The sequence below is a fragment of the Amphiura filiformis genome, chromosome 9 (assembly GCF_039555335.1).
Source record: "Amphiura filiformis chromosome 9, Afil_fr2py, whole genome shotgun sequence".
Lineage (NCBI taxonomy): Eukaryota > Metazoa > Echinodermata > Ophiuroidea > Amphilepidida > Amphiuridae > Amphiura > Amphiura filiformis.
Genome location: NC_092636.1, coordinates 11631235 through 11650514, shown reverse-complemented (window position 1 = coordinate 11650514; position 19280 = coordinate 11631235). Strand labels below are relative to the sequence as shown.

General features: G+C 37.3%; 1 protein-coding gene across 1 annotated transcript; it reads left to right on the top strand.

Moving 5' to 3' along the window:
• The first annotated feature begins 2740 nt into the window (after positions 1–2740).
• Positions 2741–18966, top strand: LOC140160627 (mitochondrial ornithine transporter 1-like). The gene is made up of 6 exons (XM_072183878.1): positions 2741–2983; positions 8887–9064; positions 9726–10122; positions 11727–11899; positions 12579–12737; positions 14435–18966. The coding sequence occupies exons 2-6, from the start codon at positions 8905–8907 to the stop codon at positions 14563–14565; spliced, it is 1020 nt and encodes a 339-aa protein (XP_072039979.1). The 5' UTR covers positions 2741–2983; positions 8887–8904; the 3' UTR covers positions 14566–18966.
• Positions 18967–19280: the final 314 nt, after the last annotated feature.

The window sequence follows — 19280 nt, the reverse complement described above, 5'->3', positions numbered from 1 at the left end:
AACGCGTTTCCATGGCAACAGAAGATCACGAAAACATGTGTTTCACTTTATTCTACTGTTTATAGTTAGCTTTTATCAACCTTGAGTGCCATATTTGCAAACTTTCAGGTTCGAAGTTTCTAAAAATAACGGAGTTAGACTCATTTTTTACCAAATTTGTGGATTTTAAACACGTTACCATGGCAACAGAAGATAGCGAAAATATATGTTTCACATTATCTTACTATATATGGTTAGCTTTTATCAACCTTGACACACCTGCAAAGTTTCAGGTTCGAGTTTCTTAAAATAACAAAGTTAGACTCATTTTTTACCAAATCTGTGGATTTTAAACACGTTACCATGGCAACAGAAAATCACGAAAACATGTGTTTCACTTTATTCTGCTGTTTATGGTTAGATTTGATCAACCTTGACATATTTGCCAACTTTCAGATTTGAATTCCTAAAAATAACAGAGTTAGACTAATTTTTTACCAAATATGTGGATTTTAAACACGTTACCATGGCAACAGAAGATCACGAAAACATGTGTTTCACTTTATTCTACTGTTTATGGTTAGATTTTATCAACCTTGACATATTTGCAAACTTTCAGGTTCGAGTTTATAAAAATAACGGAGTTAGACTCATTTTTTACCAAATCTGTGGATTTGAAACATGTTACCATGGCAACAGAAGGTAGCGAAATTATATGTTTCATTTTATTCTACTGTTGATGGTTAGCATTTATTAACCTTGACATATCTGCAAAGTTTCAGGTTCGAATTCATAAAAATAACGGAGTTAGACTCATTTTTTACCAAATCTGTGGATTTTAAACATGTTACCATGGCAACAGAAGGTAACGAAAACATATGTTTCATTTTATTCTACTGTTGACGGTTAGCTTTTATCAACCTTGGCACACCTGCAAAGATTCAGATTTGAATTCCTAAAAATAACGGAGTTAGACTAATTTTTTACCAAATCTGTGGCTTTTAAATGCGTTACCATGACAACAGAAGATAGTGAAAATATAAGATTCACTTTATGTTACTATATATGGTAAGTTTTTATCAACCTTGACATATTTGCAAAGTTTCAGATCAAGATTCAAGTTCAAAAAGTAACGGAGTTAGCTCATTTAAAACCTTTTTTACCTTGATTTTCATCAAAATCACAAAAATCATGGTTTTTAACGTTTTAGCTAAGATTTTGGTCACGTGACTTGAAAATGAGAATTGGTATGCCCAAATATGGAATCATTATTGTGTTAGCTTTCCAAATAACCACAACAAGCAGGCCGCCTAATGTATGCAAACAGCAGACAACATGATGCACACTTTTGGTGGTCCGCTTGATTTCCAATACCAGCAGTCCACCACATATTGACATCCAGTGTCACACCAGATGTCAACATCTGGTTGTCAACTGGATGTGCCTAAACCGGAGTGCCACTGGATGTCACATCCAGTGGACCACCAGTGGGCACCCGGGTGTCCACTGGATGCGCGAAATGCCTGTGTATACCTCTCCAACAAGGAAAGAGATACGAAAAGCGAACGTCTAACTAGAACTAGTGATGAGGAACCCGGACCCCCACCTTCACGTCCTTTATCATATGGGGGTCTATCGCGCTACGGTGGGGAATGCGTATACATTTCCCCTACATGTATAGCGAGTGCGTTCCACACAGGAGCTCGAGGCTGCTCACAAACGTTGCAGCTTCGCTGTGTCAAGTTGGCTCCTTTACTTTACATGCTGTGCGGATTATACTTACTGGGGAGTGGGGACCATCACGATGTGTTTCAGGATAATATATGTATTGCCCAACTTATGAAGAGTACGGTACTATAATACTATTCCGTTAAAAAATGTCAGTATGATAACAGTGAATGTCTGTGTTGACGAAATAAGTTGGACGCGTGGGCAACTAGCATGACTAGATCTGATCATGAGATTGACTCGTAAAGTCGTAAGTTACTAGTCTACATGTATGTATTGTACAATTGTCATGTCTCATGATTGTACACATGTCATGCATGTACATGCATGACATGTATGATGTAGATCAACTGCACAATTGATTCTCTGGACCCATCTAAAATTGCAGGAATTATACGAGGATTAGCTAATATCATAACTATCAAACATGTCAAAGGATGCTAAAACAATAACGAGCGTTTTGTCTTAGCCGGAAGTTCCAATTATTTTTAGTAAGCTTAAAAAATATTTAAAACATTCAATTCATGCAATGCACAATGCATGTATAAATAAAATGTTTAAAATAATGCCATGCCATGGATAGCGGATAGAATCATTAGCATGACCAGACTTTACAGTTACATAATGTATTATTTTACGTGAAAACTTACAGTTTCTGGAATGTATTCAACTGGCACCTCGTAAATAATAAAGAATAAAGTGTAACATTTCTTATTTTTTGTGTTTACAAGTCGATCAATACCAGAGAAAATAAAGGTAGAGAAGCGACACTCCGTACAATTAACGTGCAGACGGCCTATACCGATGTGAGGACAGAAAATGTGACTCTCCTGCTAGTCTCGGGCGCGGGCCAGACTGTATGCGGTATGAACAAAAACATAATTAACTGGTTGTGTAGGAGACTAGCAGGAGAGTCACATTTTTCTGTCCTCTGCTGTCCTCCGGAGTGTCGCGGTCCTGTCAATACCCAGGAATGGATTAATTATCGTCATAAAATTGACCTCTGACCGGGCCTCCGACCGCGACCTGGATTTTATACTCGATCGCTATGCGTGCGATGAGCAATCAATTTGGCCAATGAGTTAGCGCCCTTTTCCCAATTCAACTAAAAGCGCTCTTTCTCATTAGACATAAGCAATAGGTCATCGCTTTAAGCGATTTAATGTAAACACAGCCATTAATTGAAAGCAGGTACGAGTGCAACTTGAACTTTCTCTTTCCTCGCATCAACCTGCGAACTGCACGCGAAGATCAAAGATAAAACTTGACTTTTGAGGTAAGTATCATGATCATCTTCATAACTATGATGATCTTGATCATGAGGAAGAGTCATATTCAAGAAGGCACAAGGCAAAAGTTGTGTCGGAAACTCACTATCACTATCATAAATCATGTATATTGTATGTACATGATGTATGGGGTGATGTGAACATTTTTTAAGCTTATCGAAAATTGTTAATTTAGTGTTCATAAACACTTTGGTGGGGGGGTGGAAAATATTGGGGGATCAAAAAAAATTGGGTCCTAAAAAGGGGGGTCAAAAAAATTCAGTCCTTAAAGCAATATTATAACATTATCATACAAAATAGATTAGCAATTCTTTGACATAAAATGTTAGTTTTTACTGTCAGATATATCCCTTTATTTTTGAGCCGAACAACTACGGCAAAGCAAAGAAAATTGGAATTTACTACCAGCGCAGTATGTCGCCAATACGTACCACTCCTTCGGTCATGTTATGGTACGACCCTTTGTTGTGTAGATCACCGTCCCATACGCCGTGTACGTACTGTAGCTTACTGTGTGTTATGAACATCGTGTATGCGTAATTCGACTAATAATTCCATCGTAATAATAAGACGCCGGTTCCGGCGCTTTATTCAAAATCTCGGATTTTGACAAAACTACAGCACCTAGAGTCTTGATTTTTGCAGGGTATATTGGTTTAATAAAGTACAATATAATCGTGTAAAAAATGAATTTTAAAAAATCAGTGAGGGCGTCCTCAACAGCAAATGTTATAATATGGCTTTAATAGGGGGGGGGATCAAAAAAATTTGAGGGTGAAAAAATGTACGAGATGCGAGAAGGCATGTACATTCCAAAATTTAGGTATCCCAGGCAAACCTAAGTTAACACATTTGCTAGTCAGCGAAATTCGCCGAGACAGGGGCCCAAACACAACGCATATTTACATAGAAATTTGAATTTTTTTCGAGGATAGGTCAGTGAAGGAAACCTACATAAATATGTTTTCGATACTTCACTTGACCCAAATATATGATTTTTTATGGTGATAATCAAGTCGCGCATAGAATTTTAGAGGGATTTTGATAGCAGTTCCATTAAAAAAAAGCTGCTATCGCCATGAGACTAAGATCTAGAAACACCCCTAAATGCCGTTTTGGGGAATTTTGCTAGCAGAATCTTTATGATGAAAGTCAATCTTTGACAAGTAACTTTGTTACGGAAAGTGCTATGACAAAAATGTTTTCAATTTTGGCTTTCTTTACTCAAGGGCTTTAATTTGATATGTAAAATGATGCAGTTTGATGGCAAATTTGAATTCACCTAGCATATTACAAAATTTGAATGTATTCAATTTTGTAATCTCAAGCTACAAATCAACAAAATGTGTGCACACTTTTATTGGGTGTAACACTACATTTGTATGCATGTCTCCAATGAGTATTAAATATTTAACTCCAAACGGTAATTTTAGCTAATGAGTTAATGACCATAGGGTAGATCCCGGGGATAAATCCTAGTTCACCTTATGGCTCCAAATTCAGACCACTTGCCAATAACTTTACAGTCATTGCGTATTTTGAAACGGTTGACGTTTTAATGATCACCGATTCCCGATCAGTTGTTTTAGCTGTGTCACGTGTATGACGGTAGTGCGCCAGCCAAACTTCAGTAAAAAAATCACGATCGCCGATAACGATGTGATGTTGGACTTTCATAGGATTGCACAGCGATTAAATGTGGCAAAATTTGACCTTTCTAGACAAGTTGACAAAACTTTGTGTGCGTAATATGATAAAAGACAGTCTTAAGGTTATTAATTATTTTAAACTGTTGTGATTTGGTAGTTCACAGCATCTTACGAATGGTAGTGAGCTTTGGCAAAAACTGCATTGCTCAATTCATAGCGAGCGTGTAGAAGAATTAAAATATCACAGGTATGCTTTATTAGGTGCTGCGGTTCTTGAGTTACGTTGTAAAGAGGACTAAAACAACAACACTTTTGTAAAATGTACATAACTCATTTTAACAACAATAAATAAAGGGGGTACTACACCCCTGCCCAATTTTATGCCTATTTTTGCATTTTTCTCAAAAATTATATCGCATTGGGGACAAGTAAGATATGTATATTATAGGGGCAGGGACTACAACTACTGCACTGGAAATTTTATTTCAGCACAAACAACAGTTGTGGAGTTACAGTCAAAAATGAGGGAAAACCAATATTTGATCAATAAATCAATAACTAATTGCTTTGAATTGCTGAATTTTTAGTACAGTAGTTGTAGTCCTTGCCCCTATAATATACATATCTTACCTAAGGACTCGGACTCGGACATCAGAAATTGGCAGGGACTCGGACTCGGACATTGAGGACTCGACTACAACACTGGCATTTTTAAATATTATTAGTCCTGGGCGCCAAAACCCCTAGCTATGCCACTGACGACGTCTAAGATATTCTCGGGTGGGAGGTAGGGGTGCCAATTTTGTTTCTTGCCTCGGGCGCTACCAACCCTAGTTACGCCACTGGCCCATTTCACGGTTAGGCGCCACTTTTGGTGAAAAAAACTTGAAATTTTCAAAATGGATTAAATTTCATTTAATTGGGGTTTTCTTTTCCACATAAGACCAGATTTTCATAAAAATATCATTTCCCAGCTTAAATCTCTCTACTTCTTGAAGAAAATTATAATTTATTATCTCATGTTATGTAATTTTTTAACAAATTTGATAAATATTGAGTAGTGAATATTTATACTTTTACTGTCCAATACATATATAATAGATATTTAAAATAAACAAGTATGTCATAGGCTCTCTTCTGACCAAATTTGGGCAAATTTTGTTGTGTAATGACAAATTTATGGCCACTTACATGTAATTTTTGTGGTAAAAAGGAAATTGACATGAAAAGGTTTACTCAACAATTTTAATAATCAATGAATGACTCTGATATTTCACAGCTTTGATGGTCATAATATGGGTAATGTTCACAAATAATATCAGCCAGTTTGAAAGCACAGGTCAAATTCAAGATTCTTATGTTTGTGCAATTTTGGATGTGACAGATGTCAATGTGAACGGAAACCACACATTGTAAAGCAGAGTATGTTTCAGAAAATAATGATTCAAAGAGTTTTCACACACTCAGTAAATTAAATGGGATATATTGAAACATATTAACCTGTGTTAGTGTTCATTTTAAAACATTGTTTACAATTTATAGAGGTGGATGTGACATTTTAATTGTGAACAGAATATTTCATTATTATAAACAGTTTGCTTGTCAAAATATAAGCTTTAAAGCACTTCTAACACATATATTTTGATAGATTCTATTGAATTGAGCAATGCTAAAATGTTTTTCCTGACCCTTTATATTTTTGCCAAGCAAAATGTTTATAATACTGAAATATTCCGTTCACAATTGAAAATGTCACATCCGCTTCTGTAAATTGTATACAAAACTGTCCCCTAAAAGACAACAACAAAGCCATGAAATAATCATATGTGACATGTATGAAATAATAAACCTATTTTAGAAAGTCAAATATCATGTTGTTTAAGTATTTTGGCCTAAAACTACTAATTTTGAGGATGTGACATGTGAACGGAAATTGAAGCTTTTTGAATCTCCTGTCACAATTAAAGAAGGCATACTGAATTAAAAACTTATTGTGCCTTTTGATCCCCCACAAACCTGTAATGAAATAACTTCAAACTGGCATCCTAGTCCCATTCCTGTCTTAGTTCTTTGAAGAAACTATTTTGGATGTGACAGGTACCATGGATGTGACACATGTGAACGGAAACTTTGAAATGACATCTGCAAGCTAAGTTGATGAAGGAGTTTTCATTAAATGGTGTCATTAGATAGCTCATAGCAGGAGATTTTTAAAAATCAAGGAGAACAAATTCTGCCACTTATTTGTTAATAAATTATACTATTTGGAAAATTAATCGGATGTGACAAAATTGTGAACGGAATTTGTTGGCAAAAATTCAAAATATCGCTGTATCTACGTATTAAGAGCAACAAGTGTAATTTGTTCAACAAATAGTAACAAGACTCTGAACTTTACTAAAACACACTAGTTTGCCATTCATGTAAAGTATTAGTTGATCTATTCCACATTGAATAAGGTACATAGATGTGAACGGAAAATGTCACATCCGAATTCAGAAATTAAAATGGTTCTCATGCTAGTTTAACTGACAACTACTACTTTGTTCATGTATGGCTGTATAGTGCAACTTGTTCATTACATAAAAACAACAAAAGCAGCTGGTAGGCTCAACATAGTTAAAAGTGGCAGCATTGGAAAATAAATGTCTGTTTTAGGTTGCTAGTAAAATGTGGTTTTTGACCACTTCTGACCCCTAATGCGCCCTGAAAGATAAAAGCAGAAAGGCCGATTAAGCTAGTGGAGGTAGGCTATACAGAGACAATGAAAAATCACCAACAGTCAATTCTGTAACCCCATTATTTTTTACACACCAGGCCAGATACGTTGAAAATCAAAAAGTGGCGCCTAACCGTGAAATGGGCCCACTGCAAATGGTCTCTAACCTAAAAAAATGAACCTAGTTTGCGATAGCGACAATGTTCTGTCTTCCGACTTTGACAAGTATAATGTTGTAAGCTTGTGCTGGAGGGGGGTCTTCATGGTTTAAAGTATGATGTGCCACGATTGCGGGTACCTTTAAAGCAATTTCGGTGTACGGATATATAGGTGGGTTTTTCAGTAGAGACCAATTAATGCACCCAATCGCATTTAGTCAAAAGTTTGGGTGCTTTTTGGGCATTTTTTGTGAAAAATTGGTATACTGATACATGTAGGTGGCAAAAACAGCAAAAAGTAGGTACGGTATAGAGAAAGCCAGCATCAGGCAGCAATGATCCGAAAGTTTTGTGTGGCACATCCCCCCTCAGAAGTGAGAAACTCTTGCAAAATGAAGACCTAATTGAAGCCATTTGGTGGACCATTTTGGCACTAAAGTGTAAAAGTTTAATTTGAAAAGGCCAAAATTTGTGAAATGTTGGCCCAATTGAAGACATCCTTGGACAAGTTTTAACTACCGTATTTCGTCAAATAGTCGCCCCCCCTCAAATAAACGCCCCCACCACTTTTTTCAACCAAGATGTTTCAAAAATGCCGAAATTTCCATGCTATCTTGTGTAGTAAGCTTACCAAGTTGCGCACATGGTCAATAATAGCGTCAATAATTGGCGAAAATCTGGATCAGAAACCCGGATGTGAGCCAGAAGTCAGTGCTTCTAGTTCATAGTTCGTCATTTTAGCGTGTGTTTTTAGTTTACCTAATGATTTTAACGGGAATTATCGTTCTAAAATTGACCTTGAATAAACGCGCTCCCTTGGGAAAATGTAACGCCCCCGGGGGCGTTTATTTGACGAAATACGGTATTAAGTTTATTGTATAAATGATTGCTTTTTAAAAACATAAAGTGACTGCTGGTGCTGGGTGTCCAAAGCAGAAGCAAAAAAGGTTACTTCTTTGTACAGGGGGTGTCTGAGGGGATGTTCCCCCTGAGAAAGAATTTATAAAAATAAAATTTTGCAAAATGAAGGCCCAATTGAAGCCAACAAAATCAATTCTGCGTCTCATCTGAAGCGTCTTGTACTCGTGTGCAGGTCGCATCAAGTGCACCCATCATCCATGTCGTGTTTGCATGGCAACGAATGCCTCAAGCGCATTCCGAGGGAAACCGAATACCCCCAATTTTTGCTCCATACCTGTATCAAGATGGAGGTTGCGTCCCGGTTCTCCTTCTCTATTATTCTCCGTCTCCGACGTTAGCCTGAGTGGATCAGATCTGGTTACATACGGTAATGCAAGTAATTATAGTTTTATTCCTGTTTGATCATGTATTTTTCCACAACTGTTATTATGTTCGCCTTTCAGAGACTCCATCCATTCAACATGGCCGGTTCCATGGAGACAAAACTACATGAAATTGAGGTGCATCAACATGCCCATGGAGGGGAGGTTATTACTGGCGTTGCAGTACCTCCAGTAAACGCTGGATCCAGGATTGCTGAATTGTACCAGGCATTCACAGATTTCAGTGCAGGGGCTTTAGGTAAGGAATTTCCAGAGGGAGGCTCTTCATATCTCTTTGCTTGTAGGAAAGGCTTTAACACAGAAGTGAATGGAAAATGCAGGCCACTTTTTGCCATGTTTGGAAAAGTAGTGCTAGACTGAACATGGCTTTTGTGCTTATTTTTAGTTATTGTGTAAAGCTGAATTTGCAACGCAAGGCTTTTGACTACAGTTGGAATTCCAATTGAATGAACGCAGCTTTCAACAGCTGTATTCAATCCAACCGCGATCGTACTTTGTGTATTTCAAACTACAACACAAACACACAACCTTGGACACAATAACCAAATCATGAGTGCGTTGGCATGGTTAGATTAACTCATCTTCATTACCCACACCACACACAGTCACACACGCTGGCGTACATCACACAGTGTACGCAAAAAATCGTCATGCTATGTCAGGCTGTGTTCATTCATTGGAATTTCCACTGTAGTAGGTCCATTGTTTAAAATGTGAAAAGTATCAGGTGTATCCTTGTTTGCAGGCAAACACCAACACATACACGCACACACCCCTTACCTGGTCACCCCCCCCACACACACACACCCACCCATCAGCTTGTAAAATCCTGCGCTGGACCTGGTTGGTATAGATCAGAACAGGTTTTTAAAATGTGTGATTTTCCATTTTGTCAACAGGGGGAGCATTATCAATAGTTGTTGGTCAACCATTTGATACTGTGAAAGTAAAGCTACAGACTTATCCAAGTATGTATCCTAGTGCTATGCAGTGTTTCAGAAAGACAATGAAAGCTGAAGGCGTGCCAGGACTCTTCCAGGGGACTGTCCCTGCTATCGCTGCAGCTGTAGGAGAAATGTCTGTTCTTTTCATGTGCTATGGTCAATGTCAGAAACTTGTATGTCGAGCCACAGGCACCGACAGTATATCGGATTTGACGCCGTTACAGAATGCCAATGCAGGGTTTGTTGCTGCATTTTTCTCAGCGTTTGTTTTGTGTCCTACAGAGCTTGTGAAGTGTAGGCTGCAAGCGATGACGGAGGTGACGTCAGCCTCGAAGGATATGGCGAAGAAAATGTAAGGCAAATGGGATTTAATCTCAGAGTACATACCGTATTTCGTCAAATAGTCGCCCCCCTCAAATAAAGGCCCCCCCCACTTTTTTTCACCCAAGATGTTTCAAAAATGCCGATATTTCCATGCTATCTTGTGTAGAAGCTTACCAAGTTGCCCACATGGTTGATAATAGCGTCAATAATTGGCGAAAATCTGGATTGGAAACCCGGTAGTGAACCAGAAGTCAGTGTTTTTAGTTCATAGTTCGTCATTTTAGCGTGAGTTTTAAGATTACCTAATGATTTTAACGGGAATTATCGTTCTAAAATTGACCTTGATTAAACCCCCCTTGGGAAAATGTAACGCCCGGGGCGTTTATTTGACTAAATACGGTATAATGTTATATCATTTAGAAACAAGAACAAAAGAGACTTCTAATCTGCGCATTAAATAATTGTAAGGGCTCATATTTCAATTCCCTTACACAGGAAGGTGTGCGCCATCCTGCAGCTTTCCTGTGCTAGCCTTTTGTTAAAATCCTGGGCAGGGTGTATCACTGATGCATATAATCCATCCGCTTTATGAACAAGCTTTCCTGAGGCGCGCGCTTAGCGAGGGGAATCCTGCCTTCTTTCTGTGTGAAAACGTGGTAGGGTATTTCAATATGAGCCCTAACATAATCTTACAGCCAAAGTGAGGGTTAATTTTGAAAATCAAGGTGACCATAATTGTGCACCATGATGGCAAATGATGCAGAAATTGCCAAGTTGTGAAACAATAACCGATGGAAGGTACCGATTCAATTTTGAATTTGATAATTGAATATCTGAGTGGAAGAAGGGCCCAACTCCATCAAAACTGTTTTTGAGATATTAAGAAAAAACTTCATATTTGGAAAAGTTTTATAGATCCGGGCTGGGTCGAACTCATTTTTGTAAAAAATTGGAGTTGGGCCCTTCTTCCACTCAGGTATTCAATTATTAATTATAGGAAGAGACCTAATGTTTAGTGGCCAAATCGTTGGAATAAAGCCGGTTTGAAAGTATTTTTGGCATGCCTGAATGGTACTGAACAAATTTGACTTGGGTATCCTTCAGGCATGCCAAAAACACTTTCAAACCAGCTTTGTTCCAAAGATTTGGTCACAAAACATTAGGTCACTTCCTCTACTAAATTGTGCTGTTTATCGTAGCAGGCCCACTGTCAGCTTAACCAGGCATACAATGTACATGTACATTTGGATTGACTGATTTAGCACAGTTTATCATGCACCACTTACATGTATGATGTGTACAAATCAGTGGAGCCTGCTACCTACCGTAAAGTGAAAATCATGATTTTTTTTTAATCTGTTCCTTCAATCAGATTTTGCTTCATACATCCTTCAAAGCATCCTTGTGAAAATCATAGTTACACTACTTTGAATTTTGAAAATCACTTTGGCTGTTGGATCATGTTACAAAACTGGTACATCTCGGTGGCAGTTAAATAAATGTAAGGCACTTTGAACAAAAAAGTGCAACAAAATGTCAACATTTTTATTTGTATTTAAATTTCAAACTATGAATTGATAAAATGTTTTATATTTTGTGCTAATATCCAAAATAATTACTAATTATTAACAGTGGTCCATGGCAGGTCACCAAAGACTTATTCAAGACGGAAGGACCAATGGCATTATTCCAAGGACTGACCAGCACTTGGTTACGAGAGATGCCTGGATACTTCTTCTTCTTTGGCGGTTATGAAGTCAGTAAAATATTGCTTACACCAAAGGGCCAAAGCAAGGACGATTTAGGTGAGTAAAGCGATAGAAACAAATTAGTTCGATCTTTCGATCGACCATCGATGCTTGGTCGATCCTTATTAATTATGAAATCAATTAATTTACTATTGTAAATTGGGATGAAATAGTAATTTGTGCCTGGAGTGATATTGACCAATATAAATTTAGCGTTAATTCTGATTAATCAGTTGATAGTTCATTAATAACAAGCATCGAAGCTGCATTGACGGTTGATCCAAAGATCGAACAAATTTATCTCTGGTGCCGAATTTGTAATCATTTATTTATTCTGTTATTTCAAGCCAAAAATAGAAAAATAAATAGGAGCGGTCAGTCAGAATTTGTATCATTAGCTTTATTACATTATGCCTTATATGTTAGAAAAACAATTATCAAACACGAATCACATGGTTTTATTTGAAACAAACTCATATTGACCATAAAAAAAACTAAAAACAGCCAGCGATATTCAAAATTTCCGCGCCGAAATTGCCGAGTGTAATGACGTCATGGTTACTTGTGCTCAATTGTTTTCAGCCTTCATTGTATTACAAGGACGTCATTGCACTGGACAATTTCAGTGCCTATTATAAGATCATACATTATGACTTTAAAAGCACAGGTGCAGTAATAATTATAATAATAATAAAAGTAAGTTTTTCAAAATTGCACTTTGTTATCTTTGTTGCAGGACCTGTTCGCATCATGGCATGTGGTGGCGTAGCAGGTGCATGTTTATGGACGGCCATATACCCCATAGATGTCATTAAATCTAGAATTCAAGTGCAATCATTAGTAGGTCCAATGCCAGGGTTCTTATCAACAGCAATCAAGACATACAGAACAGAAGGTGAGCATGACTGCAAAAAGGCTATTCCAGTTGAAATCCATACACCCCCTATGGAAAACATGACCTTAATCTCCCATACAGGGAGTGTGAATTTCAATTGAGGTAACCTGAATGGGTGACTCAATATGAAATCTACACCCCTGTGTGGGAAATTAAGGCCAAGTCTTCCATATAGGGTACGTGTAAGGATTTCAGCTGGAATAGGTCAATCATTATAAGAGAGTAACAGGAGCTTGACCAGATTGACAACCTACTTTACACCCATCAAAATGCAGATTTTGGTGTCAGGTGAAAGCTCATATTCAGTGAAATTTTAGGCCTGGATATGATCATTTAGGGCTCATATTGAAATACCCTACCATGTTTTCACACAGAAAGAAGGCAGGATTCCCCTCGCTAAGCGCGCGCCTCAGGAAAGCTCGGTCATAAACGGATGGATTATATGCATCAGTGATACACCCTGCCCAGGATTTTAACAAAAGAAGGCTAGCACAGGAAAGCTGCAGGATGGCGCACACCTTCTTGTGTAAGGGAATTTCAATATGAGCCCTTTAGGCGATAATAAACAAAAATTGGTATATTGATGGTTTCCATCCTGGAAGTTGTGTACTGTATGTACTATGGGTCACTAGGATACACATTGTTTGCTTTTCTGGAATTCAAATTGCTGAAGCAATTGAACTCAAATTTGGAATAAGAATGTTTATTTGGGTGATGGGCCTCAATCTGGTCATGAATCTGTTGTAAGAGTTAAATTAGAAAAGTTGACAAGTCCTAAGTTCACCCTGAGACTTTAAAATAAAACAAAAAGTTTTTTATGATATTAAAAAATTATAAAAAAGTTATTGTTATAATATTTTTCACCCTAATGGGCAGTGACGTCAGCACGTTAAGGCAGCTGTTTCGTGTGCACATCATTGCGGGCTCATTGTGCGTGCATGCATAAGCCAGTGCTTGAGCGTCTGCTAGCTACTCGAAGCTGCGCATAATGAAATGCACGCTGGCATCAATGCCTAATCAGGGTGAAAAATGGTATTGCCTATTTTGTTTTACACACTTGGTCCAATTTACTATGTCACACATGGTTGCGTTCGGACACAATTACAATTATTTTCATGATCTAAATCAATATATTATTGAAAAATAACACTTTGATGTTTTGCAAAAGTTAATTCTACAAATCATATACTTTGAAAACTTGCTTGATTTATTGTTGTTAATGAGTTATGTACATTTTACAAAAGTGTTGTTGTTTCAGCCCTCTTTACAACATAACTCAAGAACCACAGGACCCACAAAAGTATATCTGTGATATTTAAATTCTTCTGCACTCGCTTTCAAATGATCAATGCAATTTTTGCCAAAGCTCACTGCCATTCGCAAGATGCTGTGAACTACCAAATCGCAACAGTCAGTAGGTCAGGCCTACTGCATTGTTGGACAGTTGAGTGGACCAAAGTGCAACTTCCAAATGGCATCTTTTCTTACATGCCATAACGAACGCAACTATGTGTGACATTGTAAAATGAACCAGGTGTGTGAAACAATTAAATAGGCTATCAATAACTTGTAAATTTTCATTTTGTCCACAACGTTTTGATTTATTTTAAAAAGTCTTATGGGGACATTAGAACATGTGTACCTTATATTTCAAGTGACTAATGAATATGTTGTGTTATTTTCCTCAATTAATGCAGGTGCAAGAGCATTTGTTAGCGGAATGGGTCCATGTGTCCTCCGTGCATTCCCAGTCAACGCAACACTGTTCTTACCCTACGAAATTGTCAGGAAAGAAATGATGCTGCATAGACCAAGCATGTTTGAATAAAAGGAACAAAGACATCAATGGGTGGAGGATGAATAGCATGGAATGGGCACAGAGCTTATTGTGTGTCATGGTGTGCATGTGATTACGGATGGACTTCTGACTGTGGTGTTACAAGAGTGGCTATGGGTATAAACATAGCGAGGTCTGAAGGAAAAAATTGCCTATTTATAGGGAAATGGATGTGCCTGGAGGTATTCACTCAAAAGCGAGCTCATTTACCACAGTGTGTAATCTGAGGCATATAGAGGCAAAGTGGGTTATCCTACATGTAGGTCAAAAATGAGAGTGATACACTATTCACTGTAGAAGTAACATAAGGCTACTGATAGCAATAGATGAATACAATTGTTGACTATATCGCCCTGCACTACAACGTTCACGTGGTACCTAAGCATTGAACCATATCATGCTGATCACTTGCACAGGTCTGTAAGATTAGTATCTTTGAAAAGAGCAGTATTGTATTCAATCTATGATTACAGACATTCACAGGTGATGAGTGCAACCTGCTTGTAGTGCAGAGCGATATAGTCAAAAAGTGTATTCATCTATTGCTATTGTAGTTTATCCGATTATGACGCCACTTCTACAGCGAATAGATTGAGGGTCAATGCATGTCCCTATCCCTCTGGCGTTGTCAGGACTGTACTCTACTGCACTCTATTGACAAATCAAAAATTCTTTTTCAATAGATGAGGTTTTTTTGAGAAAGTGGACTATCCTCTAAAATATGTAGGATAGTCTATTTTGCTCCTGAAATGTATGAAGCAAATAATTTAGCTACAGTGTGCCTATGCATAAGGTCAAGTTGGCTATCCCACATTTTGTACCATGTAGGCTTGATGTTAGATGAAATATTTCATATTGAGAATTTTATCATCTACTTTAGGCAACATTTCTTGATTATTGCTACAATATTTCATCATGAATCATGTGAGAATTGGTCAAAATGTATGTCATGCACAGACAATTTTGTTCACATGTTTCAACTTTAAACCTCATTTTCGTGAAATTGTGATTTTGTGGGATAGCTCACTTTACCTCTATGTAGCTCATCCCTTCTTGTCCCAAAATGTGTACAAATATTTCCACACAAGTACACTCTGCCACATACACCATCCTCTAGCTGCTGGCCACGATACTGGCCCCTGCAATATGCAATAATGTTCACCTGAACAAAGGAACACTGTTTCAACAGGTATACCATCAGAAGGTTGTTGAGCTTTGTTCAGTGTGACTGACCGTTCATCCTTGAATTGATTATATAAATCAAAGATGAACGGTCAGTCACACCTGAACAAAGCTCAACAACCTCCCATTCTTTTTGAGGCAAGCAATAGACAACTACTCTCTTCAAATGTTTTGGAATCATACAAAGTGTATTTTTGTAACACCTTTTTTTTCACATCTTGTCAAAGTAATGTTATCAGTTTAAAGGAGGATTTCGTGATCCTAGCATCCTCTTTTTATGACATTTTCAGTAGATGTCCACAAAAAAGCTTATTCCCAAAATTTCAGTTGATTCCGATTTTGTGTTAGCGAGTTATGCATGATTATGTGTATTGCACTGCTCCATAGGCCACTGTTGTAATTTGGTTGTGGTATGCCAGAGCGAAATTCAAATTTGACGATATTTTTGCTAAACAAATTAATCTGCAAGACATTTTTGGTACTTGGACATTATGTAGCCAGAGGTTTCCAGTGGTATAAAAATCTCAACTTTGGAAAAAAGTGGTGGATGAGGCTGTGGATCACGAAATGCCCTTTTATTAAGTTTTAAACAGAGGGTACATGAAAAACTTGTATGTAACCCGATTAAGGCAAATGAGTCTAATATCACTGTAAATATTGATTTGAGTTATTGTCAAAAAAGGGGCTCAAATTCTGTTAAATTTTTCAGAAGCTGATAAATTGCCTATAACTGGTTACTAGAAGTTATGGGGTTAGCATATTCAAAACGTTGCCTTTTTACAGAGCTAGTATAACTGATGTAACAACTTTTGAAATTTTAGATTTTCGACATATATTTAGAGATTAAAGGTATTGTTTTTAGCTGCTGTCGTGCATCTATCGTCTCATATAACACATGCGGCATCATTTTGCCTTGTTGTTTAATGCCAAAAATAATGATGTCGCATGTTATATGAGATGATATATTATGCACGACAGCGGCTAAAAACAATACCTTTATTCTCATTCTTAAACCCTTCAATTCAAATAAAGTACACCAAATTTAATCAAATTAAATCCTACATTTTTCAAAGAATTACCTAGGGATTAGAATCGATCAGTTCCGTTGTTACTATGCACCTAAGATTGGTTCAAATAGCGTGTATGAGTATCAAGCGTCGACACACACGCTAAAGTGTATTATATTGTGTCATATCACCAGGCAAAAGAACCAATAAGATTGCAGGAACTTTCTCAAGTGTTTAAGAATGCCCTTGATTGTGTCACATTGACTTCGCAAAACCAAACGTGTAAATTCAGCTTCGTCAAATTACTCTTGACAAATCTGCTGGCTGACGATGGGACTTGTGGGTTGATGATATGTGGGGTTCAAAGGTCACAGGTACAAATCCAGGATGATCATTTTTTTCACTGCCACTGACTTGGAAGTTACTAAGAGTATATGATACATTATTACACAATTTAACTGCAAACATTTACTGAAATAGAATGTCTGAATTACTTGTATCATGTTTTGTAAATTTACCATATGTATCCCATTAAGCGCAAAAAGTCATTGGGATATATAAATAATTTAATGTACATGTATACTAACCCTCGCTATGAAATAGCATCACAATACAATTAGATTTTTGTTCAGTTGTACAGTATGTTAACATTGTTATTGAAGAGGTTACTCTCACTACAAAATGCTGTTGTTTCTGATGATAAGTTTGTCATGTGGCAACATTGTACGGTCAAACTGGCTTTCTGACTGGAAGTATTTTGACAGTATTGGATGGGCAGTTTGTAATATCACCTTTTGCAAATTGTAAATTTGCTGGGTTGGTGCTTATATATAGGCTCTATGGATCCTATGTGCTCTATGTATATCGCACAGGGCGCTCACATCACTCAGACCAAAAGACTGCTATATTGTAACATTTTTATTTGACTACATGGGATTTACAGGGTTGATGTTAATGTCATTCCATTGTTTTGGGAATCAAAGCTATATAAGGTACTGTCAGGCAAAAATCATGTAACATGTTTAGTTTTAGTGTTAATTGACTGTATGGAATTCACAGGGTTAACCACTAACTGTTTAAAATATGAGTAAATGTATAGATTTTATTGGGAAAAATAGTAAAATGGGTTTTTTTAAATCTTATTGTATTTAAATTGCATTCTTTTGAATTTGTAATTTTGAAAGAAAAACAGTATTATTTAAAGCCCCTTGCCCAATTTTGTCAATTGTAAGCCTCGCCACCAGTTTGGGTACATCATTTTTAATGCAGTGTTGTTACCTCTGCAGCTTGAAATGTTTCTAGATGTTGTCATCTACAAGCATCAGAAACACTTAAGCTTCTGTGTTCATTGGTTTTCTATGGGGAAAATACTTTGGAAAGAAATTGCAGAAAATCTAGGAAGGGCCTTCCTATGACATTCAAATATGTGGCAAGTATCCTTTCAATTCCTCTGTAGCTGTAATATCTTGGATGGGGAGGCTGGTAAATAAATTAAGTCTACGGAAATCCAGTTTGCAATGGTAAACTGCATTACCATTTACATCCTACGAGAGCTGTTAACTGTCATTCAACCGCACAGGAGTATTGCACTATACATCATCAGGCCGCTTTTCTTTTGTTTTGGTGAACCAAAACTGGCAGTGTGATGTGACCGAAACTGGCAGTGTGATTGTTAGCTGTTCCCGCAAAATGTGTAATGATTAATTTTTCAATCTTTTCTTGTCTTTTGGGGGGAAAGTTTATACAAATCATAGATTTTAAGTTGCTTTTGTAAATATAAGAAAGAGGTGCTATTTTATTAGGCTTCCTTTATAGTATATATTTTACTTCTGTTTGGTTTATTGAAAGAATGCCTCATAATGTATGACATGGGTCTCTAAAATATTAGTGTTTACCGTGAGAGGGCCCGATATGGTATGCTATGCCACAGACCGCTTAAAGGAGTATATCGTCATCCTAGCATCATCTTTCTATGACATTTTTCAGTAGATATCCATGAAAAAAAGTTTATTCCCAGGGTCCAAAGCAATTTTATTTGTGTAGCAAAAATGCTCACCAAATTTGGGAGCGAATGCTTATGAATGTTACACATTCCAAAATTGTGTAGCAAATGATGAAAATTGTGACTAGCAATTTGCTACTGCTATGCATTTATTGCAGACACTGTTTATTCCCAAAACTTCTTTTGGGAAGTGGGGGAATGATGCTGTGGATCACATGGGGGGGGGGGGGAATGATGCTGTGGATCACAAAATGCCCTTTTAGACTTCAGAAATGGATTATAGAAATTCAGCTGGCTATCTACACTTGGCTGACAGAGACGAATGGCACTTGTTTATATTTTGAGAGCATACATAGCATAAACACGGAAGTGGGGTTTTGATTGGCTGATTCAATCACCTGACAACATAACAACAAACCGATAATCTAATTAGCAGATTACGCGTCAAAGCGTTGGTCACAGAGTGGTGCTCATGAAAGAGAACACGAAGCTACACATATCTTGCTCATTAAGAC

Excerpts from the sequence above, each read along its gene's own strand:
- LOC140160627 (XM_072183878.1), top strand. The coding sequence starts at position 8,905 with ATGGCCGGTTCCATGGAGACAAAACTACATGAAATTGAGGTGCATCAA. Across the intron at positions 10,123-11,726 it reads AAGGATATGGCGAAGAAAAT|TGGTCCATGGCAGGTCACCA; the intron begins GTAAGGCAAATG and ends AATTATTAACAG. Across the intron at positions 11,900-12,578 it reads CCAAAGCAAGGACGATTTAG|GACCTGTTCGCATCATGGCA; the intron begins GTGAGTAAAGCG and ends TCTTTGTTGCAG.